The sequence below is a fragment of the Ipomoea nil genome, unplaced genomic scaffold (genome assembly GCF_001879475.1).
Source record: "Ipomoea nil cultivar Tokyo-kokei standard unplaced genomic scaffold, Asagao_1.1 scaffold3069, whole genome shotgun sequence".
Classification (NCBI taxonomy): Eukaryota; Viridiplantae; Streptophyta; class Magnoliopsida; order Solanales; family Convolvulaceae; genus Ipomoea; species Ipomoea nil.
Genome location: NW_017619497.1, coordinates 2,272,272 through 2,299,809, shown reverse-complemented (window position 1 = coordinate 2,299,809; position 27,538 = coordinate 2,272,272). Strand labels below are relative to the sequence as shown.

At 31.2% G+C, this 27,538-nt stretch overlaps 1 protein-coding gene across 5 annotated transcripts; it reads left to right on the top strand.

Moving 5' to 3' along the window:
- The first annotated feature begins 10,954 nt into the window (after positions 1-10,954).
- Positions 10,955-20,703, top strand: LOC109165338. Of its 5 annotated transcripts, none has more exons than XR_002051532.1 (10): positions 10,955-11,529; positions 11,956-12,159; positions 12,303-12,481; positions 12,640-12,766; positions 12,849-13,016; positions 13,907-14,353; positions 18,644-18,729; positions 19,666-19,717; positions 20,353-20,436; positions 20,612-20,703. XR_002051532.1 is itself a non-coding variant. In XM_019314057.1 (9 exons), exons 1-9 carry the CDS (start codon positions 11,401-11,403, stop codon positions 20,377-20,379), a joined length of 1,419 nt encoding a protein of 472 aa, XP_019169602.1. In that variant the 5' UTR covers positions 10,955-11,400; the 3' UTR covers positions 20,380-20,597. The 5 variants fall into 5 exon arrangements, 1 of the variants encoding a protein (XP_019169602.1); XR_002051533.1 differs by having other exon boundaries at positions 20,353-20,510; positions 20,612-20,684; XR_002051534.1 differs by lacking the exon at positions 19,666-19,717.
- The last annotated feature ends 6,835 nt before the right edge of the window (positions 20,704-27,538 follow it).

Here is a 27,538-nt window from a genome sequence, read left to right as displayed (position 1 = left end):
GTCCATTTATCCTTATGTTGTCTTGCCCGTGACGGGAGAACATAACATCTTGCATCTGTGAAATTATGAATTTATCTACACCCGTTCTACCCTATAATAATACAAAAATGGAGGTATTTAATACTTTATTTGTTCAAAACTTAGGCCAGGTTGCAAACAATTTCAGTATTTATTGATTTATTATTTCTTTCTACCTGAGCATTCTAACATATATCATATATGAGCATCTATGTTGAAAAAGTATTGTCTTTTGGTGCTCAGGTCATTTTCCCTCAGATTATAGTATCACTTGAAAAGTTATATTACATTGATAGTAACTGCTATAGTAAGGCTCTGAGAGTTCTTGAAGCCGTTGCGAAGTACAGGTTGTGTGTGATGCTATTGGATTTTGACTATGCGTTAGCTGTTAACGTTTTCCAACTGTTTCTCAAAAGCATCAGGTATCTCTCCATAGGAAACCTTTAACTATAATATATATTGCATAATAAGTGTTTATTCTTATTGTTGTTTCAATGTTGGTCATATTAGCTCCTAGTAAGGGTTATGTATGCACATAAGCTTTTATGTAATATGACATATTGTTGTCCAACTATAGTTTTCTTCAGATTTTGGTCCTGTTTGGTAAGTAACGGTTTGCAGTTAGCTGATTGGGTTAATTAGATGATATAACTAGTTGATAACATCAGCTGATTGCAGGGAGGTGTTTAGTAAATTAGCTGTTAGCTAATAGTTATTTAGTATAATTTCTTTTCTCAAAAAGTTAATTGAAAAAGCTGCTCAAAGCAGCTTTTTGAATTTTAGCATTTTGGAGTTGATTTTTTAACCAAGCCAAACAATTAATAGTGGTCAAATAAGCCATAATTGACTGATAGGCTAATATTTTATCAAACATGGCCTTTATACTGATCTTTCAAAACACTTATTATTAATTGTAGTTAACTTTTCTAATTCTAGAGTGGTAGTTACCCAGTCGTTCATATTATATACTCCGTAGCATATAATTTTGATGTTTTCACCAAGTCAGTTTCCTTCCTTGGATGCTTACAAACTAATATAATATTCTGCTACATTGTACATTTGTACGCTTTAATGAGTCTAGAATTGACCCTTCACTTTTGGTCAAGCCTCAAGCATACCAATGCTGTATTAAGATAAATGGTAGACATCATGTCTCAGCTCATAGAAGAAAGAGATAAGGTCTCACTAGATTTTCAAGTGTCCATTCTTGATAGCCTCACCTAAAAATCTAGTGAGACTTCATCTATTTCTTTTATGAGCTGAGACATGATGTCTACAATGTATCTTAAATTCTTAATACAACATTTGTATGTTTGGGACTTGATCAAAAGTAAAGGGTTAATTCTATTGACTCATTAAAGAGTAAAAATGTACACTTGGTAAAAATATCAAAAGTTCACCAAAATTATGTGCTATATAAACAAGTATATGAAAACTATATGTTTAGCATACTTGCCTCATGAACAACTAGAAAAAATTGTGTAGCAACCACTTTAGATTACATTAGAAAATTTAACTACAAGTAATAAGTGTTTTGAATGATCAGTATAAAATGTGAAGAAAATCATAATTGGACAACAATGTGTCATATTACATAAAAGTTTATATATAACCCTTACCAAGAGCTAATATGGCCAACATTGAAACAACAATAAAAACAAACACTTATTTTGCAACACACGCACACACACACGCACACACGCGCACACACACACACACGCACGCACGCACGCACGCACACACACGCGCACACACACACACACACACACACACACACATATATATATAGGGAAAATTTTAATTTATGCCCCTCAAAAATAGGTCAATTATCAATGTTACCCTTGAATTATTAGTGATGTAAATGCTGCCCCTCAATTTTCAAAATATGGCTTATATTGCCCCTCCCCTAATATGAAGGAGGAGAAAAATTGTTGTTGACGGAAGGAGAACAATCGAAGAAAGAAAAAATGAGTAAAAAAACGTGGTATTCGAACAAGAAAGACGACGTGTAACCATATTTACATCACTAATAATTCAGGGGAGGGGCAATATATGTCACATTTTGAAAATTGAGGGGTAACATTTACACCACTAATAATTCAGGGGTAACATTGATAATTGACCTATTTTTGAGGGCATAAATTAAAATTTTCCTTTTATATATATATATATATATATATATATATATATATATATATATATATATATATAGTATTATTATTATTATATTTAAAAAATTTTGGGAACATGGAGGGGTATCCCCACTCCCGTCTCGGTCTCCCACTTAAAATTGAAAACATTCTCAATCCACACTTCTGTTCAAAAAAAATTTCAATCGTCGTCCTCGTGGGGGCAGGGATTGGGGATCCCCATTGAGGATGGGATAATTGACATCCCTAATCTGGAGAGCTCTTAGGAAAATCTTGTGTACTACTGTTAATCTAAGGGGAACAACGTGGTACCATTGAACTACAAGGTCCTTAGTTAACAAGGTACTTTTACTCACACTATAACTACAACTTTTAATTATGACAAAATTTATATTTTATTTTAAAATTAATGTACAACTTGAAAAACATTTAAAAAAAAAAAAAAAGAAGACATAATTGAGTAATATAACTTTCATTGGCTCTTATAAGATAGTTATTATATTTGGGAGAAGATAGTTATTATATTATTTCACAAATAATTTAATATGGAGAAAATGTTTTTTATATCTCACAAATTCTTTCATAATATGACTTACAATTGATGGGTAGAGAAAAAAAAATAAGTGTGTGAGACCATTTCATTTTAAGACGTGAAACGTGAAACACTTTATTGGAAGAAGAAAAATTTGAATGTGAATAACACAACTCTTAATTTTTCTCAGCCTTAATGTTAATGACAATCTAAGATGTATGATACGCATAATTATGGAGATTGGAGAGATATGGAATTCTATAAATTATCTCGGCTTACCATCACTTGTAGTAGAATGAAACAAAAAGGATATTTTGAGATTCCTTAAGAATAAAGTTCTCAGCAGAATCATGGAATCACAAATTCTTATCAAGAGCTAGAAAAGAAGTTCTTATACAAAGTGTGATACAAGCACTATCTTCCTATGGTATGAGTGTATTTCAAATACCAACGGAGAATGTGAAAGAGATTGAATGTGCTATGAATGTTTTTTGATGGGGAGCAAATATTACAATCGTAACGATATTCAATGGAAATCTTGATCAAACCTTTGTATTCCCAAATATTGGGGTGGTATTGGCTTTCGGAAACTGGACATCTTTAACGCTGCTGCACTGTTATGCAAGCAAGCTTGGAGACTCATTCAATTCCCCTTGTCCCTTGTTGCAAGAGTCTTCCAAGCAAAATACTACCCATGTTCCTCATTCTTAGATGTTAGAAGTAGCAGCAACCCATCCTTTATTTGGAACAATCTCTTAACTACCAAGGAGATCATCAGAAATCATAACTGTTGGAGGATGGGTAATGGTAACTCCATTAATATTTGGAGAGACATATGACTTCGTGATACCTCAAATCCACAGATCACCACACCACCTTTCCCTTTCTGGAAAATGTTGTTGTTTCCTCCCTCCTCAACAACCAAGATCAAAGTTCGTACGTGGACACAATTCAAAATATATTTAACCATTGTGACGCCACTCTCATCACAAACATTCCCATGCCTATGTTCAAAGGAGATGATAAATTAATTTGGATGAGGGAAGACTGAGGTCACTTTACAGTTAAAAGTTGTTACAAGGCTCTTGTGGGTGAGCAGAATATTGATAACAAGAAAGATTAGGTCTCATGAAAAAGTAATGTTCCTCACAAGGTAAAAATTGGCTTATATATGAGAATCAAAATAAATGCAAAAACAAGCACCATTTACACATATTATACTCCGTAATTATAATTATAACATAATGCTAGCAACAGAATTAAGACTTAAACACATATAATTTATTATTACTAAATTTGTATTCAAGTATTAATTTTGTTACTAGCATAATTTAAAATTATAATTATAATATTTGTAAATAGTGTCTTTTACTTACTTTACTATTATTTTTAATAATCTAAAAACATATTTAAAATTGAACAAAAAATGTCAATTTTAAAAGAATGGAAGGAACAAATATAAATGTATGAATAATTCAAGAGGAAAAATACTATAACATATTAAGGGGAAAAGTGTAATTTTCACTATACTAGTATTTGCACCCGTGCGATGCACGGAATGGATTTGTTGTAATATATTGAGAATATATTAAGGGATATATAATTATTTAAATTAGGACATCAAATATTATATAGTACAATTAAAGATATGATTTGGATCGTTTATATATTTTAATGTTATCATTGCTTGAATTTGTGCACATAATTGCTCAAATGAATAGCTAATATCTAGATGTACGCATGCGGTGCTATAACTTTGAAGATTTTATTTATCATTTTTTAGTATTTTCATGAATTAGACAAATGTGCTCGTTCTCTAACAACTCAGTTATAGAAATGAATTGCTATCATTATTCATTTGTATGGAAGATATATATATATATATATATATATATATATTTGTCTAGATATATAACAATTTTTTCATTTAAAAAAAAATAATATCACTGATTATATTTACACATTATTGAAATCTTTTTGTAGACGACATTGGTAGTGACAACACAATCTTGTTCATCTTCGTCTAGAGCTAACACCTTCACTTCATCAAGACGGGTTACTTGGGTGAAAATATATAATGGTAAAATATCACTCAATTAGTTATCCTTTTATATTTTCAGACAATTAGTAATATTAGATTCATTTTCAGACAATTTTTTTTTAAAATTTTCAATCAATTAGTTAATTAGAATATCTAATTCAGTGATATTTTTACCTAATTTTCGTTCCATTTTTATTTGATGATGTAGATATTATTATTGAAATATTTCTATTCCATTTTTAATTTACCTTTATTATTGTTTAAAATATGCATTTAGTATTGATAATGTATAATATTATTATTAAAATATTTTTCTCTAATTTTTAATTTTCATTACATTTTTAATTAAAATGCAATGATCTGACCATTTTTTTTAGTCAATTATGGATCATTTTTTTTATTTGCAATCAATTATCAATATTCATTTCCTTTTATATTTTCAGTCAATTAGTAATATTAGATTCATTTTCAGTCAATTATTATTTTTTATTTTCAGTCAATTAGTCAATTAAAATATAGATGCAGTGATATTTTTACCTAATTTCAGTTCCATTTTAATTTGAAGATTTAGAATATTATTAATGAAATATTTTTGTTCCATTTTTAATTTACCATTACTATTTTTTTTTAAATATGTCTTTACTATTTGATTATGTAAAATATTATTATTGAAATATTTCTTTTCCATTTTTAATTTTTCTTTACTTCTCTCAAAACAAAAACAAAAACAAAGAAACCAAAAAAAAAAAAAAAGACTTTGGACTTCTCAATACTTGTCCACATTGATGAGCAAGCAATTATGTTTGAACGATGAGATCAAGAGCTCATTTTTTCAAACATTTTCAATGTGAGATCAAAATGATCCCACATCATTTACAAAGGGAGCCACGGGCTCCTTTTCGTCTTTTTTTTTTTTTTAATTTTAATTTTATTTTGTATATCGTTCTGTTTGGATTATTATTATTATTATTATTATTATTATTATTATTATTATTATTTGATTATTGGAAAATTCGTCATTTTAACAATTTATCTTTAATCAAAATACCAAAAATATTATTTAATAACTCAGTAATTTGCTCCAAACTGCTAAAAATTAAAACAATACATACATTTTGGGTTTATCTTTCCAAACCCCCACTAATAATAAATAAATAATACATAATAAATAATAAATAATAAATAAATAAATAAATAAACAATACATAATAAATAAAAAATAAAAAAAAAACTAAAATAAGAAGACAAAACTAAAGTTTCTTAAATAATAACATTTTGACTTCTCAATACTTGTCACATTGATGGGCAAACAATTATGTTTGTACCTCTTATATAGAGGAGCTCAAGAGCTCCTCTTTTCAAGCATTTTCACTATGTGCATAATTATAGAACTATATATTCATAATTTTTGAACTTTATATATTCATAATTATGAACAATTTTAGAACATTGTCTACCTTGTAAGGTGACCACTATTCCACAACATAATTTTTGTGCAATTATGTTTGTAAGAGCGGCAATGCTCCTCTTATATGGAGGAGCTCTCTCTTTTCAAACATTTTCAATGTGGGATCAAAATGATCACACATCATTTATAAAGGGAGCCCGTGACTCCACTTTGTCTTTTTTTTTTTTTAACTTAATTTTATTTTGTATATAGTTTTGTTTGGATTATTATTATTGTTGTTGTTGTTGGTGGTGGTGTGGTGGTTATTATTGTAATTTGATTATTTGGCAAATTCGTCAAAATTTTAAGAAATTTGTGTGTTTAACATTTTATATTTAATCAAAACACCAAAAATATTATTTAATAACTTAGCAATTTGCTCGAAATTGCTAAAAACTAAAACAACTCATATACATTTTGGACTTCTCAATATTTGCCCGCATTGATGGACAAACAATTATGTTTGTAAGAGGAGCTCAATAGCTCATTTTCCAAATATTTTCAATGTGGAATGAAAATGATCCAACATCATTTACACTTTTGTCTTCTTCTTTTTTTTTTTAAAAAAAAAAATTTAAAATTTTATTTTGTATATAGTTTTGTTTGCTATTTATAGCTTGTTGTTTGTGTTAATTAATTAAAAAAAAAAAAGCCTTTAGACTTCTCAATACTTGCCCACATTGATGGACAAACAATTATGTTTGTAAGAGGATCATTGCTCCTCTTATATAGAGAAACTCTCTCTTTTGAAACATTTTCAATGCGGGATCAAAATGATCCCACATCATTTACAAAAGGAGCCCGTGACTCCCCTCTGTCATTTTTTTTTTTAAATTTAATTTTATTTTGTATATAGTTTTGTTTGGATTATTATTATTATTATTATTATTATTATTATTATTATTATTATTATTATTATTATTATTTTTGTTGTTGTTGTTGTTATTATTATTGTTGCTGTTGTTGTAATTTGATTATTTGGCAAATTTGCCAAAATTTTAAGAAATTCGTCTGTTTAATATTTTATATTTAATCAAAACACTAAAAATATTATTTAATAACTTAGCAATTTGCTCGAAATTGCTAAAAACTAAAACAACTCATATACATTTTGGGTTAATCTTTCCCAAACCCCCTAATAAATTAAAAAAAAATAAAAAAAATAAAAAAACTAAAATAAGAAGCCATTAAGATAATGTTTCTTAAATAAGAGTCTTTTTGACACGTTGGGCTTCAATAGGTTGAGAAACTTTATATGAACGTATACTACATGTAACAGGGTCAATTGAATAGTTATGCTGTGGAACCGTGTCCACCTTGCAAGGTGGACACATTTTTATGTTAATAATTACTTAACTATATGTTCATAATTATAAAGCTAAATATTCATAATTATTGAATTACATATTCATAATTACAGAATTCTATGTTCATAGTTACTGAATTATATATTCATAATTATAAATATATATATACATAATTTTTGAACTTCATATTCACAATTATTGAATCTCTATATTCATAATTACAAAATTATATGTTCATAATTATGTTCACAACACTATGTTCATACTTATAAAACTATATATTCATAATTTTTGAACTATATATTTATAATTATGAACAATTTTAGAATCGTGTCCACCTAGCAAGGAGGACACGATTCCACAGCATAATTTGACGGGTCAATAGTACTTAAAAAAAAAAAAAAAAGTCTTTGAACTTCTCAATACTTGTCCACATTGATGGGCAAACAATTATATATGTTTGTAAGAGGAGCATTGCTCCTCTTATATAGAGGAGTTCAAGAGTTCCTCTTTTCAAACATTTTCAATGTGGGATCACAATGAACCCACATCATTTACAAAGGGGAGACACCTTTGTCTTCTTCTTATTTTCTTTTAAAAAAATTTTAATTTTATTTTGTATATAGTTCTGTTTGGATTATTATTATTATTATTATTAATTTAATTTAATTTTATTATTATTACATTATTACATAAGATTTTTATTATACTTGAACAATAATATTATCAATTATATTATATAATATAATACCATACATAATATTACCAATTAATAAATTTTATTTTATTTTCATTTGACATTTACTTACCAAATAATCTTTACTACAAAAGTTTGGACGAGAAAATGAAATAGGATGATTTTTTTTAATATATAAATAATAATAATAATATATAATAATATATATATATATATATATATATATATATATATATATATATATTAATTATTACCATAATACCTAATTTATAATTCAGACTTTAAAATTATTATTATGATTTATTATTGTTGTTGTTGTTATTATTATTATTAACATTAACATTAACATTAACGTTTTATAAATTCTGTGTAATTTATATATGCACTATGCATAAATTCCAAATTTTCTAGTATAATAATATCGTCTTCTCATATATATATGAAATATTATTAATTGTATAAAATATCTATATATATATATATATATATATATATATATATATATATATATATAATGGATGATATTACAGAAATGCCCTTAAATTTTGAGGGAGACAATTTGTCAAGAAAGATTTTAATTTTAATTATATATAGATATAGATATAGATTTCATTAATTATACTAATTATAATTACCAAATATTGTGGCAATTACCATAATAATTTCATTAATTATATTATATTAATATTAATTATAATATTTGTTCTCTTCCAATATTTAAGTACATAACCATAAAACTACTATAATAATTACACAAAAAGAAGGAAAGAAAAATTATGAGAATAATTACCTTTAATAAAAATTAGGAAATTATATTAAAAATTAATTATATATTAAGGTAAGTATAATTCATTTTGTGTCATTAATATTATACATTAAGTATAAAAATATATATGTATATAAATTACCATAATAATTACATCGAAAAAGATGACAATACATAATTATTAGGCAATAATATTAATAATTACATAGTAATTATTAAGGCAAGTATAATTGATTTTGTACTAATAATAATATACATTACGTATGTGTGTGTGTGTGTGTGTATATATATATATATATTATATATATATATATATATATATACTTTTAATTCTATTTTGATAAGCATTGTTTGTGTATATATTTTAATAAAATATTCATTATGAAGGGGATATAATTTAAAAAGTAAATTATTAATTAGATTACCTAATATAATTTTCCTACTAATTGATTCTATGCTACTATGTATAATTTATATATTTGAAAATTTTTTAAAGCTAAATACCTATGAATTGTCTTAATAATTAAGATAATGTTTAGTCAATCAATAGTTAATAGTACTATTATTTTAATTTTTTTAAATAAGATATAATATTATTAAATCAAAATAATTAAAAATAATGTGTACAATTTATTTTTTTTTGAAAACCAAAGCAATTTTCATTTCCTTCTTGAAAATAATGTGTACATATTACCAAAGATTTTATAATAGTAATTTTTATTGCCTAATAGAATTTGTCAATTATTAAACATTGTTTATGGTAATTATTGTATGACATTTGATACTAAAATTATTAGGTAGAATTTTTATAATTAAGGTATAATATTACTCTTGATAAAATTGCCACATTGGCAAAATCTATTACTGCATTATACACGTGAGATTTCAATCTTAAAATAAAACATATCATTAGAAAAGAAAGAACCACAATATTTGAGCACAAATCAGCACTTACTTAGTACATTAAATATGTAATTCGTTCCACAATTCCGTTTCTTTGTATGGTTTAGGTACTTTTTTTATTCATTATATTGAAATCAAATTTATTTAAAATAATGTGTCCTCAATATAAAATAAAGTATACTTGTCTGAATAATTATTTATTAATATAAATTTACAATTATAAATTTGTATAACAAAAAACATATAAACTTCTGGTTAAAAAAAACAAAAGTCTCTCAATTTCCTTTTTCTCTTTACTCACTATCACATTCTCACTCTCTCCAGAAAATGACTAAGTAGGATGAGAAAAGGCATTCATCTACAACGTCCTCACACCTCAATTCGATTTAGCTTTTGCTTGATTGCTCTTTTGCCCAGCGAACCACGTAAGTCCTTAACGCTGCTTGTTAAAAAAAACATAGAAACTTGAATGACATGTACAAATCTCGAAGTCAACATACTAACTCTAAACTTCAAAAAATATTACAAAATTATCAAAATTACCGTCTTTATCATCCTCGATCGCATCTCTACAATCTTCCATAAAAACTAAACCAATAGAGTTATGTTACAAATGCTCTTCCTCCTCAATTTCCTTTTGTTGAAGTAGAGCCTCCTTAAGTATCTTCAAACTCATACCAGACGATATAAACTGCAAAACATATTGAAGTACGTAAGAATATAGTTAGAAAAATGTAGAAAATTCATACAAAAAGAAAGCAGAGAGATGAGTCTGAGATTCTTTGATTAAAGAAGTCCTTGTATTTATAGGTAGGAAATACTAATTCAAAAGGAAAGTATAATAATTTATTTATTTAAGGGAAAGTATAATAATTTATTTATTTAAGGTAATAACATTATTATTATTATTAGTATTATTATTTATTTAATTTCCATTTGACATTTACTTACCAAATAAATTTTACTATAAAAGTTTTGGGGGGAAAATTTGTTAGGAGGATTATACTTTTATATATATATATATATATATATAGATATTGATATATAGATATATAGATATAGATATATAGATATATAGATTTTATCAGAGACATTCAAGGCATCTCCAAGGCCCTTCGCCTCCAAAGACAAAAATTCAAAAACCCTCTGAAGAGCTTTGGCGACAATTGGCAGTTGATTCTTGAGAGCGCGACTTAGAAGCGCATATGGATTTTGTTTGGTATGGAATGGAACTAATCACGCAAAAAGCAGAAGAATCCAGGCAGGATTACAACAACGCAAAAATGAGCAGGAATCCACACACAAACCGTTCGTTACGTTCTTTATCAACTCCAATTCAGAATTTCTTTATCCGCTTTGTCAACTCCAATTCAGCATTTCTTTATCCGCTCTGTCAACTCCAATTCAGAATTTCTTTATCCGGATTTACATTTGCTGGATTGGGTGTCTGTGGGTCCTCTTTTCGAGTGAAGTACAATTTGGGTTCTTTAGTTCTAGGGTTTTCAGTCTTGATTGAGGGGAGAACTCTGTTTGCTGAGAATGATGGCTTCTGCTGCTGCTGCTGCACCTCTTCCATCACAAAAGGAGCTTGAGGAGATGCTCATTGAGTCTGGAATTGAGCTCTCTACACCTCCTTCATCCACTGGCGAGCTTCTCAGCCTCCTTGAAGTAAAATTCTTTCCCTTTTCTTTTGCATATAAAGGTTCAATTATGCTTGGATTGGTTTTCATTGATGGGATTTGTTCACCAGGCAAATGATTATAAAATTTTAGGGTCTCTTTTCCTGGCTGAAAGGATCAATTCTTATGTTGTTGTTGTTGTTGTTCTATCTACGTTTTATTTAGAAATGTTTATGCTTTCATCTCTAGTTTATTCATATATGATTTTAGGAACTGACATGTTGAATTACACACACACACATACTCAAAACTACAGTCCTCATCTGGACATTATATGTTTACTACTGTTGTTTTAACTCTTCTGTTGCATTGCATTTTCTTTTAGAAAGCTGAATCAGAACTGTAGTCCTCATCTGGACATTATATGTTTACTACTGTTGTTTTAACTCTTCTGTTGCATTGCATTTTCTTTTAGAAAGCTGAATCAGAACTGAAGAGCATAGGGCAAGACCCTTCAGTGTCGATGAGAAATGTACTTGAGCCAATTAAAAAAGCGCTGATTGAAACGAAACTTCTGAGACATTCTGATAAAACCATTGAGGTTTCTGTTGCATCTTGTATCTGTGAAATTATGAGAATATCTGCACCCGTTCTACCCTATGATAATACAGAAATGGAGGTATTTAATACTTTTTCAAAACTCAGGCCGGGTTGCAAACAATTTTAGTATTTATTTATTTATTATTTCTTTCTACTTGAGCAGTCTAACATATATCATATATGTGCATCTATGTTTAAAAAATATCATCTTTTGGTTCTCAGGTCGTTTTCCATCAGATTATAGCATCCCTTGAAAAGTTATATGACATTGATAGTAACTACTACAGTAAGGCTCTGAGAGTTCTTGAAGCCGTTGCGAAGTACAGGTTGGGCGTGATGCTATTGGATTTTGACTATGTGTTAGCTGTTAACGTTTTCCAACTGTTTCTCAAAATCATCAGGTATTTTCTAGTTGTTCATATCATATAGCGTATAATTTTGATATTTTCACCAAGTCAGTTTCCTTGGAAGCTTACACACTATAGTATAATGTTCTGCTATATTGTACATTTGTACTCTTTAATGAGTCTATAGAATTGACCTATCATTTTTTATCAAGCTTCAACCATACCGATGCTGTATTAAGATACATGGTAGACATCATGTCTCAACTCATACAAGAAAGAGATGAAGTCTCACTAGATTTTCAAGTTTCCATTCTTGAAAGCCTCAGAAAGGAAACTCTGGTAATAATCACTATGCAAATATTGATGCTATCTCCAAACATTGTTTTCAATTATTTGATTAACTATGTATGTTTTTATCTAGGCTACTGCACCTTGTTCAATGGTATTGGGAAAAGAAGACTTGGAAAAGTGTGCTGCCAGATTGAAGCCTTGTCTTTTAGAATTAATGACAAATATGAACATGAATTTGGATGATTATTGCAAAGTACTTGGCTCAATATTGCATGAAGTTCCTGAGGGAGAAAACATGGTATCTATGTGTTTGCGTATTTTTCATTAAACTTGTTGACTTCCTACTGTAGTATTTCCTTTGAAGATCAGAAGATGTTTATAGATTAAGATAATTTGGGTGTGTTCAGCGTATGCTCTTGGATAGAATGAGCAGTTGGAATCTGTTGAAGGCTAGAAGCTAGGTGAAGGGAGTAGACATTAAGAAAGACGTACTATTGCAAGAAGTTATGACTGATGTAGCATTAATAAGAATGAATTGGAGAAACAGAATCCATATAACTGAACTTAACTAAGCTAGGATTGGTCGAGTTGGGTTGAGGTTATGCTCTCAAGCTTCAAAACTTTGTTATCTATTATCTGCTGTCAGCGTAAGGTTTGGTAGTCAAGAGATGCATTAGTTTTTGGGAAAATTGCAATTTTGGTCCTTTAGTTATAGCCACGGTACAAACTTAGTCCCTGAGTTATATGTGTGACCATCTTTAACCCCGAAGTTATGCACGAAGTGGCGATTTTAGTCCCTCAGGGACTTTCTACCGCCAATTTGTCACTTACTAAAGTGGCTGATTTGGTCCTTCAAGGACTCAAATTGCCACTCCATGCATCACTTTGGGGTTAAAAATGGTCACGCATATAACTCAGGGACTAAGTCTATACCACAAGTATAACTGGAGGATCAAAAATGCAATTTTTCCTTAATTTTAAAATCATAGAACCATTTATCCTTAAAGAAGAAGTCTTTAATACTGTCTAGATTTAAGTCATGGGCATCTGATCTGCTTGTTTTATGCTGTCACTTGCCATTCTACATTGAGATATGATGAATATGATATTCTTCTGTGTTTGTGGGAGGAGGGGGTTTCCTTCTAATGGATAACAATCTAATTTTTCATTTTTTTTGTGAATGATCAGGTGGAAAATGCTGGTTCTGTACCACCTATAGAAGGAACATCTGCACTTCAACTTCCTCAGGTACCACTACTGGATGCCACTCCAACAATGAATAACAATAACAATAACCTGGAACCTGATGGGTCATTGAAGGCATTAAACATTCGCAATCAGGCTGAACAGCTAAAAGATACTGATGCACCGTCTGATCCCATGCATAAAAATACAAAAGAGTTGCAACAACAAATGGATCTGAGTGCACTGTCAGAGAAGATAAGACCTGATAAGGGACATGATTCTTTTGGGATGAACAAAAGCAAATGCTCTGATGAAGAACCTACTATCAAGAAGGAACAAGAGAAGAAATGTCCTTGCAAAAGGGGCCGACCAAAGAAGAATCAGACAGGTCTCACCGTGCAAAAGAGATATGAAGGGACTAGGTCTGCCCAGAGAAAACTTAAAGAAAAGGTACTACTGTAATGGTGCTTGCAGATTCTCTAGATTTCTGGTTAGAGTAATCTTTGTGATTCTATCTATTCAGTTTGCTAATCATTATATTTCTGCATTGCCTTAACCCATAACTAATTGGTTTGCATCTCTTAATTGAGTTCTATTAAAACATAAATTTCCATCTGCCACTTTCTCTTCTATCTCTAATTAGTACCATATTAGTGGTTTAGGATATCTTACTGCTAAATTGTGTCCTCTATTAGGGTCCGTTTGGAAAGCAGGAAAATGACTTTTAGAAAATGAGTCATTTTCCAGAAAACATTTTCTTTTCCGGTGTTTGACTAAACAACGGAAAATTTCCTTTATGTGTTTGGTTCATTTTCCAGAGAATGAGCAAGAAAACATACAATAGATGTGACTTCATGTATAAACCAAAAAAAAAAAAATATTATTTTTTTTTAATAACATTGAACTTGTTTCCTTGCCGGAAACCAGACCAGAGACTGGTTTGATTTCCGGCAAGGAAACCAATTGCCGGAAACCAGATTGGTCAAGGAAACCAATCTGGATTCCGGTATCTGGTTTTCCAAGTCGGAAACCAAACTGGTTTCCGACTTGGAAACCCAGATTTTGGATTTCCATGTCGGAAGCCAAATTGGTTTCCGACTTGGAAAACCATATTCTGGATTTCCAAGTCAGACTTGGAAATCCAGAACTAGATGATTCCAAGTCGAAAAATAGTTTCCGATGTCGAGAAGCGAAGCTTGAAGCGGAGAAGAAGCTTGAAGCGGAAAATGACTTCCTCTAAAAAAAGGGGGAAGTCATTTTCCATAAAAATGACTCTATTTTCCATTGACCCAACTTCATTTTCCTTTGACTTTAGTGTTTTCTTACTTACCAAACACTAAAAACCCGCAGAAATCATTTTCCGCGTTTCCAAACACACCGTTAATGTATTCCAAGAAAATAAAAAAATTAGGAACTTAGTATCATATTCTCCTTCTTGCAACCAGTGCACCCCTAGACATATGTTGAACTTGAGGTATCTCAGCATTAAATCATTTCCACCGTAAGTGTACCAAAAAAGAATGCATAATTGGTAATACTATATTATTGCACTTTCCAACGAGTGTGTTGATTGTGAGGGATTGAAAAGCCTAGTGGGTGGTGACTAAGCGGAAGCAAAATATGTGAGAATACTTGGAATAGAGAGAATATATGATTATGTTAATAATAATAGATTGTCTCTCTATGTTTCTTGAACGGTATAGAGTGTATAGAGATTCTATATTTATAGAAACATTGGGTTAAACCATTCCTACCTTGAATAGGAAATCAAGATTACTCCTAATAGGAATAGGACTAAGGCTTCCTATTATTCAACACTCCCCTCAAGCTGGAATATCTAGAAGTTCCACGCTTGAATTAAAACAAACACTCCACCTGACTCAAAATTACAAATGAAGATTAAATGCCGCTAGAGGATAATAGTGTTAAATGTCGTCGAAAGACATGGCAGTATACACAACCCTTGGAAATGAAGTTGAAAGCATCAAGGATGGATTTGAACATGAACAAGCTCAAGGTAACAAAGTGACACAAACACTCTTGAACAAATGTAAAAAAGCCTTCATCAAGAGCAGTAGAGGTGAAATGGAGCAGGAGCAATAAATGGGTACATATGGTCTATAGCAATGAAGATAGCCAAAGCGATAAAGAGAAGCCCCATAGCAATGAAAGAACAAAACATGCGTGGTTCATGGTAATACTCCCCTAGCCCCCCTTTCTTGAAACTTGAGAAATAATAAATGGCCTTTGGACATAAAATGGAACAAATAAGGCACACTGAAAATGAAGAAGCAAATACGGTAATACCAAAATTGAACTCCCTCAGGAAAGAAACTTTGACAACGGATCCAAAAATCCTTTAAATTTCATAAAAGACCAAAATTTAGCGAAAAAGGGACAATGGAACACCATTGGCGATTCTTAGAACAAGAACCTATGCAAGACAGTTGGAAAAGTTGATTTCACATATCTCACTATGAGAAAGATATTTGAAGCAACTAGGCCTTCCAAGGGAAATCGTGGGAGGAATTCATGCAAGAGTGAGGTATCTCCTAGTTTGACTATACGTATAAAGAAGAAGGAAAAAGAAATAGCCAATGATGCAGACTTGCAGAGAAGTCATCTCTTCAACGAAATCATCACCAAAATATAAGCACAAGAACTAAACGCTCAAGCAAGCTTTAAACAAAGGAATGGTGCCATTGTAATGTTTTATATGAAGAGTCATATTTTTAAAGTTTAGGTTTCTTACTTGTATATATACTCTGTTGTACCAACCATTTGAGTCTATCAAATCCAAGTATCTTTCTTCACATGGTAACAAACTAGTCTCCTTTCACCAACAAAATTCTCTTCTTTTTTTTTTTCTTCTTACCAAATCAATTTTGTTTTCCTCTTGCACGATAACCGTTATTGTCCCGATGCATCTCTGGCTGTTGTTTGAAAAACTAACACCACAATCTTACTCAGAAGTCAGGACGACGTCACCGTGAAGGGCTATCGCAACAAACTCAACTTTGCCGTAACCCGTATTGAATTGATTGCATTTCATTATGGTCCTATGATTATTGGGGTGTTGTCAATTGTCGTCCACAACTTTCAAAACTAGCAATTTAGTACCCTAACTATTTAATTTTTATCAATTTTAGTCAATACGGCCAAATTGCTAGCCAATTATCGCCAATTTTTATCCACATCTCACCTGCCTCTATATTAATTCAAACAATGGTTTACAAATTATCTTTCATTTTAACACTGAATTAAAAGATTTCGGCGACAATTAGCCGACAATTTGACGGGGCTGACTAAAATTGATAAAAATTGAAAAGTTAGAGTATTAAATTGTTAGTTTTGAAAGTTGTGGACTCAAATTGACAACACCCTAATAGTCATATGACCATAAGTGAAATTTACTCTTGAACTTTATTATAACTTACAATTTGCAGTGAAAAATTGGTGGGATATAATTAGTACCATATTAGGGGTTTAGAATTTCTTACTGGTAAACACTGTCCCCCATGGCCCCCATTAATGTAACCAAAAAATTAAAAACTTAGTATCGTGTTATCCTTTTTGCAACCAGTGATTCCTAGACATATGTTGAACTTGAGGTAACTCAACGGTAAATCCTATCCACCACAAGGGTACCCAAAATGGATGCATAAAAGATTATACCATATTATTGCACTTTCTGATGAGTGCAACCCTAGATGTGTGTTGAACTTATTGAAACAATATTAGTTGATTCTCTTTGTCCGCCTTGAGAAGGGTCACATTCTACTTTGTTTCAAAAAAAGTTGTTTTTTATATGATCATCTCTTATGTTCCAATATAGCAGAATTCTTTAAAAATTAGGCAAGTACCATTTCTTATGTATTTTATTGAATATATACTTATTAGTTAATACTCCAAAATATAAATTTTTATTTTCAAAATTCAATTTATTAGTATAAAAACATAAGCTTGGTTAAATTGGCTGAGAGAATTGTAAAAGGGGCACAAATGGGATGGTGAGTAATTCATTTTGGATTATTAATAAAAAGAAAAAAAATGTCCGGAGACACATTTTGGAAATGAGAATTCTTAAAAGCTTCATTTCCCTAATGTGTCTTTTGGAAGACTTTACTATATTCATCCTATCAAAATCCGCATTAGAGAATGCAGCTTTTAACCCAATTTTTAAACACTTCTGCTCAATTGCCTGAAATCTTTCTATATGAAGTCTTTACGGAGGCAATCATGTTTGTGACAGGTGAGGATTAGGGAGAATGTCTGATGCATTTCATAGGAGATAAGAAGTAAAGCTTTTCATCTAAATCCAACTTCCTTTATGACTATGGAAGAACTTGGCATTTATCAAGTGAAACTTTTTCACTGAAAATATAAGTTTTTTTTTTTTTTTCCCAGAAGTCATGTTTATGAAATGCAGTTTTCTTAAGATTACATTTCTAAGATGCGACATCTTTTAATTTTCTTAGCAACTACAAATGTTATATAGTACTATTATTTTGCTACTGAAAATTGGGTAATACATAATTAGTCTTCATTAAAATTTGCTTATTTTTGACATTTTGTATAAAGTAAATAAAATATGTATAATTTATGAACTTTCCTGTATAGCCATTTCATTGATATTTTGCATCTAACTATGACATTTTACCCTATTTGTTTTATATGTCATTACTCTCTTTTGGGCAAAATAACCAAGTGTGTACACTTATGGTTTTTATTCATATTCAGGATTCTAAAAAGCTTCATACTATTAAAGATTACGGAAAAGAGTTGGTAGGAGCTAAAGTCAAAGTCTGGTGGCCCCGGGATAGAAGGTAAGTACTTAAGAAGAGCAAATTGAATGGCTGTTTTAGTACCCATTGAAATAGAACGCTTCACTTGTTCCATTATTACCTATGAGATGGAAAGCATCACTTGTTCCATTGATTACAACATTTGACAATTTCCCTCCGTTGTTAACAGCTTGTGTTTTTGAACTTCAAATTCAATTTTATAAATTTGACACGTAAGGTTATAGGTCTGAAAGATGAATCCTTTTGAGATATCGCATTTACATTATTTGAATCCTATGGTAAATATATACAAATTGTTGCATTTAATTTGTAAACATGTAGCTTATGCACTTTTGATTTATTCTTTTAATATGTATTTTTAATGTTTTGCTTTTTTAAGTCTAAGAAGCGCTGCCAAGGACCTTGTGGTCCAATGTGTTACAACCATAGTGTTGTTATTATTATTATTATTAACAACCATAGTGTTGTTATTATTATTATTATTATTATTATTATTATTATTATTATAGTGGGATAGCCACCTTCTTAGGTGGTGGGTAGTTTTATATTATTATGTATAAATACCTACCTATGTAATTGAAGAAGGGGGACTTTTGGAAATTCAGAATTTAAGCTTTCTATTAAGGAAAGATTGGGGAGAACAATCACTCCAGAAACGCTTCAATTCATTTGTGTTCTTAAGTTCCTAAGCCTGTGACGCGATCCTAATATCCCGGTTCCTAACACAATGGCACCAAGTTGCTCCCTTATATGGGAGGTTGTGGGTTCGAGCCTCAGTGGAGGCGATATTGGTTCTTTGTGCTTCATTAGGTTGAAAAAGTGGCTATGAACAGATACTACATTGTAATAGAGTCAGTAACATTCAAAAAAAAAAAGTCTAAGAAGAAGCGCTATTAAGTTGTCTAGTAAATTATGCAAGCAATTCTTGTCATATTTTCTGTTCTTTTCTCTTTACAGGTTTTATGAGGGGGTGATTTCTTCTTTTAACCCTAAGACAGAAAAGCACACGGTACATAAGCCCAACGGGCAGATATTTCTGTATTTTATGTGTTGCATATAATTGCCCTTTGGATATACTATTTTCTATCTTCAAAAATAGGATTTTCCAAGATAAAGGGCAAATGCTCTTCCCTAACAATTTGCTTTTCTAGGATAGTGATATTTAGGCTGAGTTTGACGCATCTTGACTACTCATGCTCCATTATATTGGCAATTATAAACCAACTCCCATTATTCTAATTTCTGCCCAATCCATTTCGAGATATTTCTCCAGTATTTGTTTGTCAATAACGCACTAATGTTTTTACTTAGAGGCCAAATGTTGAACTACACAAAGCCAAGCCCAGGAGAGCAGGTTTTAAGTAGAGGCCAGAGGGCATTGCCTTCTTGTACCTAGATTAACAAGAGCTAGGGAAAAGCCCCAAAGGTGTATAATTATAGTTTACAGCCTTAAAGCACATTAAAAATGTGGTGGAATCATGTCTTTGTTTCCTCTATTTCAAGAGAGCAATAAGAGCATGCATTGATTCTTCATCACATTCATGGAAAGATTTTAAACATCTGTATCATGATGTATTTGCTTTATCTTGTATCTTCCTTTAATTTTAACGTGCTAAGTAGCTTTCTGTTACTGTACTGTTGTAGGTCATATACACTGATGATGATGTATAAATCTTGAATCTCAGATGTGAGCGCTGGGAATTGCTTGAAGAGGTTCCAGTCAAAGAAGTGAGTTAAATTCCTACGTTGTACATTATCTAGTTAGCAAGCTATGATTTCTTGAAGAGGTTCTAGTCAAAGAAGTGAGTTAAATTCCCACATTGTATATTATCTAGTTAGCAAGCTATGATTTTATTGGTTAGCCAACTGCCTCTTTGTAACATAACATGGATGCAATTTACAGGGGCGTGTAACTGACTGAGTTTGCTTTCTGATGGAGTAAAGAGGAAGAGGAAGAGAGTTGAGGACGGCGTCGTTTTACTTTTTTAAAAAAATCATTTTCAGTTGCCGTTAGTTACGTAAATATATGATCATAATTTTATAATTTCACATTCTGAATGTATAGTTATGAAGTTATGGATGTGTAGTTATGCAATTCTGAATGTATAGTTATGTAGTTATGGATGTGTAATTATGCAATTCTGAATGTATAGTTATGAAGTTATGCAATTCTGAACAGTTATGAAGTTAATGTATGTGTAGTTATGCAATTCTGAATGTATAATTATGAAGTTATGAATGTGTAGTTATGTAATTCTGAATGTGTATTTATGAAGTTATGGATGTGTAATAAAAAAAATGATTGGTGGAGTTAACCAGTGTCACTAACGGCAACGTTACTCCACAATAGTGAAACGACGTCGTTTGCAATCGTGTGCACCATGCATAACAATTGTTCTTCGGCAAGTTATACCGTGCACCCTAAAAGTTTATGTGTATTATGTTAAGAGTTTATGTGTATTATGTTAAATAAAAGTTTATGTGTATTATTATATATTATGTTAGATCAGATTATGTGTATTATGTTAGATGGTTATGTGTATTCTACTATACAATTATGTATATACGAAACATGAGATTTTATTGTGCGCCCTGGTGCACGATATACCAATTATATTTCTTCTACCAAAGAACCCTTTACATGAAATTGAAGTCATCTTAAATTCATATTGGTGGGATGGGGGAGGTAGATCAAATAGAGGAATCCATTGGGCTAGCTGGAATAAACAATCTTGGAGACTTATACATTATATGGACTCTTTAGTAGTGGCTAGAATTTATAAGGCAAGATACTATCCTGGTTGCTCTTTTCCCTCATTTATATGGAGCAGGTTACTAGAAACTGAAGAGCTTATTACGAAGCACAGCAAATGGAGATCAAATAAGAATATGAGGAGAGCAAAGATATTGTGAACCCAAAGGTGAGGATTTTTTTTCTGGCAATTGTGCGTGAACTGTCTCCCAACGAAGGATCTCCTCAAGGCAAGGAGATTACACTGTGATGTGATGAACTATGCCCCTTATGTTGCAAAGCTAGTGAAATACAAAAATACAAAACCGCTCTTTGGCGAAAATTGGCAGTTGATTCTTCAGAGCGCGACTTAAAAGCACATATGGAATTTGTTTGGATGGAATGGAATTAATGACACAAAGAGCAGAAGAAACCAGACAGGATTACAAACTCAGCATTGTACAACCGCGCATAAATGAGCATATAAACCGATCCTTCTCTGTCAACTCCAATTCAGCATTTCTTTATCCGGATTTACATTTGCTGTATTTTGGGTATCTAGGGGGTCCTCTTTTCGAGTGAAGTACAATTAATTTGGGTTCTCTAGTTCTAGGGCTTTCAGTCTTGAACTCTTGATTGAGGGGAGGGCTCTGTTTGCTGAGAATGATGGCTTCTGCTGTTGCTGCACTTCTTCCTTTACAAAAGGAGCTTGAGGAAATGCTCATTCAGTCTGGAATTCAGCTCTCTACACCTCCTTCATCCACTGGCGAGCTTCTCAGCCTCCTTGAAGTAAATTTTTTTTTTTCCTTTTCTTTTGCATATAAAGGTTCAATTATGCATTTATGCTTGGATTTGTTTTCATTGATGGGATGTCTTCACCAGGCAAATGATTATAAAATTTTAGGGTCTCTTTTCCTTTCTTTTTTTTTGGCTGAAAGGATAAATTCTTATGTAGTTATGTTGTTATTCTGTCTACGTTTTATTTAGAAATGTTTATGCTTTCATCTCTAGTTTATTCATATCCGTTTTTAGGAACTGACATGTTTGAATTACACAAACACACAAAACTACAGTCCTCATATGTATCTCATATATATATATATATATATATATATATATATATATATATATATATATATATATATATATAATGTCCCTTCCTTGAGCATGGCCATAAATTTATTTTGATGAAATTATCAAATTGCCTGGACATTATTTGTTAAGGGTGGGCGTTTCGGGTTTCGATTAGATTTTTTCGTTTTCGGTTTCGGTTTTTCGATTTTAAAAAAGTTAAACCATTCGATTTAGCATTAGGGTTCGGTTCGGTTCGGTTTTGGTTTGGTTTGAAACGGTTCAATTTCAGTTCAGATTTAATTCGGTTCGGGGTTCGATTCGGTTCGATTTAAGATCCACAAATTTCAACATTTTTTAATTTTTCGAACATACTACCAAACAATACATATTCACATCATCCAAATTTAAACTCTAAACATTATATAACAAAATAGCAATCCAAAGTTCAAATACAATACTAAGTACTAATTACCAAACATCAGTTAACGTTTTTGCACAACCGACTCTTCAGTTGGAATATTTTTATTGATAAGATGAATAATCATCTATCTGTATAGTTGATATTAAAAGAACAAGTGTATACTTACATTCATATATAATTCAATAACTGTACATTCATAATTCCATAACTGTACATTCATAATGCCACAAACGAATAACGCCATTAACGACGAGACAAAATCAATTTCTTTTACTGGAATGCCGCGTTTTCCCTTAAAATGGCGTTGTTTTGGACTCGTGTCCACAATGCATTGTGGACACGAGTCCACAACATAATTTGCGCTTGTACACATGATTGAGCTTCTTTTTTTTTTTTGGTAAATTTACCAATTAGACTTGCTACAAATTTCCTCAACACAATTTTCTCTTTTTTTTTTTCTTTTTTTCTTTTTTTTTTTCCCAATTTTATGTTTTAACGTGTCATTCTCATTCTCCTTTTTTATCAAAAATCTTCAATAACGCTCGGATTATGTTCACAACACACTCATAAACATTTACAGGGCGTTTGGTTGGAGGGGGGAATTATGTGAGAAAGGAATTGTAATTCCATGGGAGTTGAATTACTGGGAATAAAGTGAGAATTTAAATTCCAGTGTTTGGTTGACAGGAATAGAATTACTGGGAATTTCAATTTCAATGTTTGGTATACATGGGAATTGAAAGAGAATAAGTAGTATAAAGTCAAAAATGTCCATTATTGTTGTTAGACATTAATTTTAGGTTAAAAAAGGAATGAGTAATTTTGACTCATCACTATCTTTTTTTCTCAGGAATTAAAATACCAGGGGGGGACATGGGATTTTAATTCCATGAAAATGGGGGAATTGCAATTCCATGGAATTGCAATTCCCTCCAACCAAACTACGGAATTTAATGGTCTTTGGAATTAGGTGGGAATTAAGTAGGAAGGGAATTTAAAATCCCTCCAACCAAACGCCGTGTTATATCAATCCACCTAAACATCCCACAATACTCTTTCATTAACAAATACAAAATTTGGAGAAATTTGTATTAATCACTTCTCAAAAATTTGAATAATGCAAAATATAAGGTAACAGAAGTACTCACATTAGATAAAATAAACACTTGCTTTTTGTGGAAATGCTCGGAAACATTTACCTAAAATAATATAATTTTAAGACATCCTAATTGATAGTTGCACATCCTTACATCTATACCGAAATTCTTAATACTTTTCAAAAGACATACAATTTGAAACTTGGGACATCTATTAATCAGTTAAACTTCGAACATATACTTGTAACTTTCCTGAAAGATGAATGTTTGAATTTTCAGAATAAAAATTACCTCAATAATGGTAGATAAAGGAATACAATATATGACTTTGCAATATTTAATGGTAGTGGCCAAGTGGAATTTGTTGGTTAATGAAGAAATACAACATATAACATGCAAATGCCTCCATTAAGGCTTGAACCTATCACCTCCCACATAGGGAAACAACATGGTATCATTAAACTATAAGGCCCTTGGTTAACAAGGTACTTTTACTCAAAATATAACTACAACTTTTAATTATGACAATTTATATTTTAATTTAAAAATAATGTACAACTTGAAAAGCATTAAAAAATAGACATAATTGAGTAATATAACTTTCATTGGCTCTTATAAGATAGTTATTATATTTGGGAGAAGATAGTTATTATATTATTTCACAAATAATTAAAAATGGAGAAAATGCTTTTTATATCTCATAAATTCTTTCATAATATGACTTACAATTGATGGGTAGAGGAAAAAAAAGTACGTGAGACCATTTCATTTTGAGACGTGAAACGTGAAACACTTTATTGGAAGGAGAAAAGTTTGAATATGAATAACACAACTCTTAATTTTTCTCAATCTTAATGTTAATGACAATCTGAGATCTATGATACGCATCATTATGGAGATTGGAGAGATATGAAATTCTATAAATTATCTCGGCTTATCATCACTTGTAGTAGAATGAAACAAAAAGGATATTTTGGGATTCCTTAAGAATAAAGTTCTTAGCAGAATCAGCAGCTGGAATCACAAATTCTTATCAAGAGCCAGAAAAGAAGTTCTTATACAAAGTGTGATACAATCACTACCTTCCTATGCTATGAGTGTATTTCAAATACCAAAGGAAAATGTGAGAGAGATTAAATGTGCTATGAATGCTTTTTGGTGGGGAGCAAATATTGCAACCGTAACGATATTCAATGGAAATCTTGGTCACACCTTTGTATTCCCAAAGATTGGGATGGTATTGGCTTTCAGAAACTGGACCTCTTTAACGATGCACTGTTATGCAAGCAAGCTTGGAGACTCATTCAATTCCCCTCGTCCCTTGTTGCAAGAGTCTTCCAAGCAAAATACTACTCATGCTCCTCATTCTTAGATGTTAGAAGTAGCAGCAACCCATCCTTTATTTGGAACAATCTCTTAACCACCAAGGAGATCATCAGAAATCATAACTGTTGGAGGATAGGTAATGGTAACTCCATTAATATTTGGAGAGATATATGACTCCGTGATCCCTCAAATCCACAGATCACCACGCCACCTTTCCCTTTCTGGAAAATGTTGTTGTTTCCTCCCTCTCAACAACCAAGATCAAAGTTCGGACGTGGACACAATTCAAAATATATTTTACCATCGTGACACCACTCTCATCACAAACATTCCCATGTCCATGTTCAAAAGAGATGATAAACTAATTTGGATGAGGGAAGACTGAGGTCACTTTACAGTTAAAAGTTGTTACAAGGCTCTTGTGGGTGAGCAGAATATTGATAACAAGAAAGATTGGGTCTCAATATGAAAAAGTAATGTTCCTCCCACGGTGAAAACTGGCTTATATATGAGAATCAAAATAAATGCAAAAACAAGCACTATTTACACATATTATACTCTGTAATTATAATTTTAACACAATGCTAGCAATAGAATTAAGACTTAAACACATATAATTTATTATTATTAAATTTGTATTCAAGTATTAATTTTGTTACTAACATAATTTAAAATTATAATTATAATATTTGTAAATAGTGTTTTTTTTACTTATTTTACTATTATTTTTAACTAGTATTTTCACCCGTGCGATGCACAGAATGGAATTGTTGTAATATATTAAGAATATTTAAATCGATATATAATTATTTAAGAGTTAATTTCACTAGAGGTCGTTTATCTTTTCTGACAATTCCAAATTTAATCCTAGACTATAGTTATTAATTATTACAATTTATTCTATGTTACAACTCTTACGTTAATATTCTTACTATTATTATTAACACTTAATTACTTTTAGATATTATTATTACCACTTATATTATTATTATTATTATTATTATTGTTATTATTATATTATTATTATTATTATTATTATTATTATTATTATTATTATTATTATTATTAGTTTCTTTTCAAGTACTGTTAGTATATAATGGTCGTGAGGCACAATAATAATATAACCATAATTAAATATTCTTGTATTGTATTCCGGAGTTAATGTCATTTTTGGTCCTAGACTTATTGAGGCATTGACACTTTTCATCCTCCATAATAAAAATTGCCACTTAGTAGACACTGTTATTGGTCGTTGGACAGTTTTGATCCTCCGTCAATGAAGTCGTTTGTTGACCGTGAATTAGAATGACTTTTCTGTCTTTTTATGTCTTATTCTTCTAATCTTGTTTAGACCAGCGCTGTTGTGACTCCTGTGAGGCGAGATGGCGAGACTTCGCGGCTAAGTAGTAACCGTCGGTAGTAGTAGGAGCGAGGTTCTTCTCCGGCGAGTTGTGGGTACGGCGGCGAGCGTATGAGGCAGTAACTCCTTCCGGCGACGGACCAGTAAGGCAGATCTGGCGGTGCAGCAATAGATCCGGCGAGGTTGGGGCCTTCACTGGTGGTTTTTGGTTCCGGCGAAGCAGAGAGGGCAGCAGGTCGGCGAACCCTCCTATGGTAAATAACAGTTGTAGTTGTAGATGGCGTGATGTAGAATTTTCACCTGTAAGTCCTCCCTTCCATATTGGCCACAAATATCCTTCCCATCTCTCTCTCTCTCTCTCTCTCTCTGACCACAACTACTTGGTGCACAACCTCAAAAACTCTGTTATTCTACCTGAAATTCATTGAAGTTTCAAGCTGAAAATGTGGAATCCGCCGCTCCCAAAAAATCGCATTGTCTGAGGTGTTGGAATGACCGGTGTTGACTTCCTGGCTGCTGTAGCTTCATTCCCCAACCCGGATGATAAAATTCGGAGCACCAGCTTTGAGGTTCAAGGAGGTGATAACACTGGCAATGCTTTGATAAAACCCGGATGATAAAATTCGTCTTGGTCTTAATCCAAGGATCATATCTAAGGTTGCTGATGACTCGCATGGCGAAAGGGATGGTGTTGATACATCTTTTATGGTGGTGTCCAAAGGAGGAAACTCACCATTCACATATGTCATTGTTGACAACCAAAAAAAAAAAAAAAAAAAAACTCGCACGTGCATTTTCACTCCAGGATATCCACCCATGAT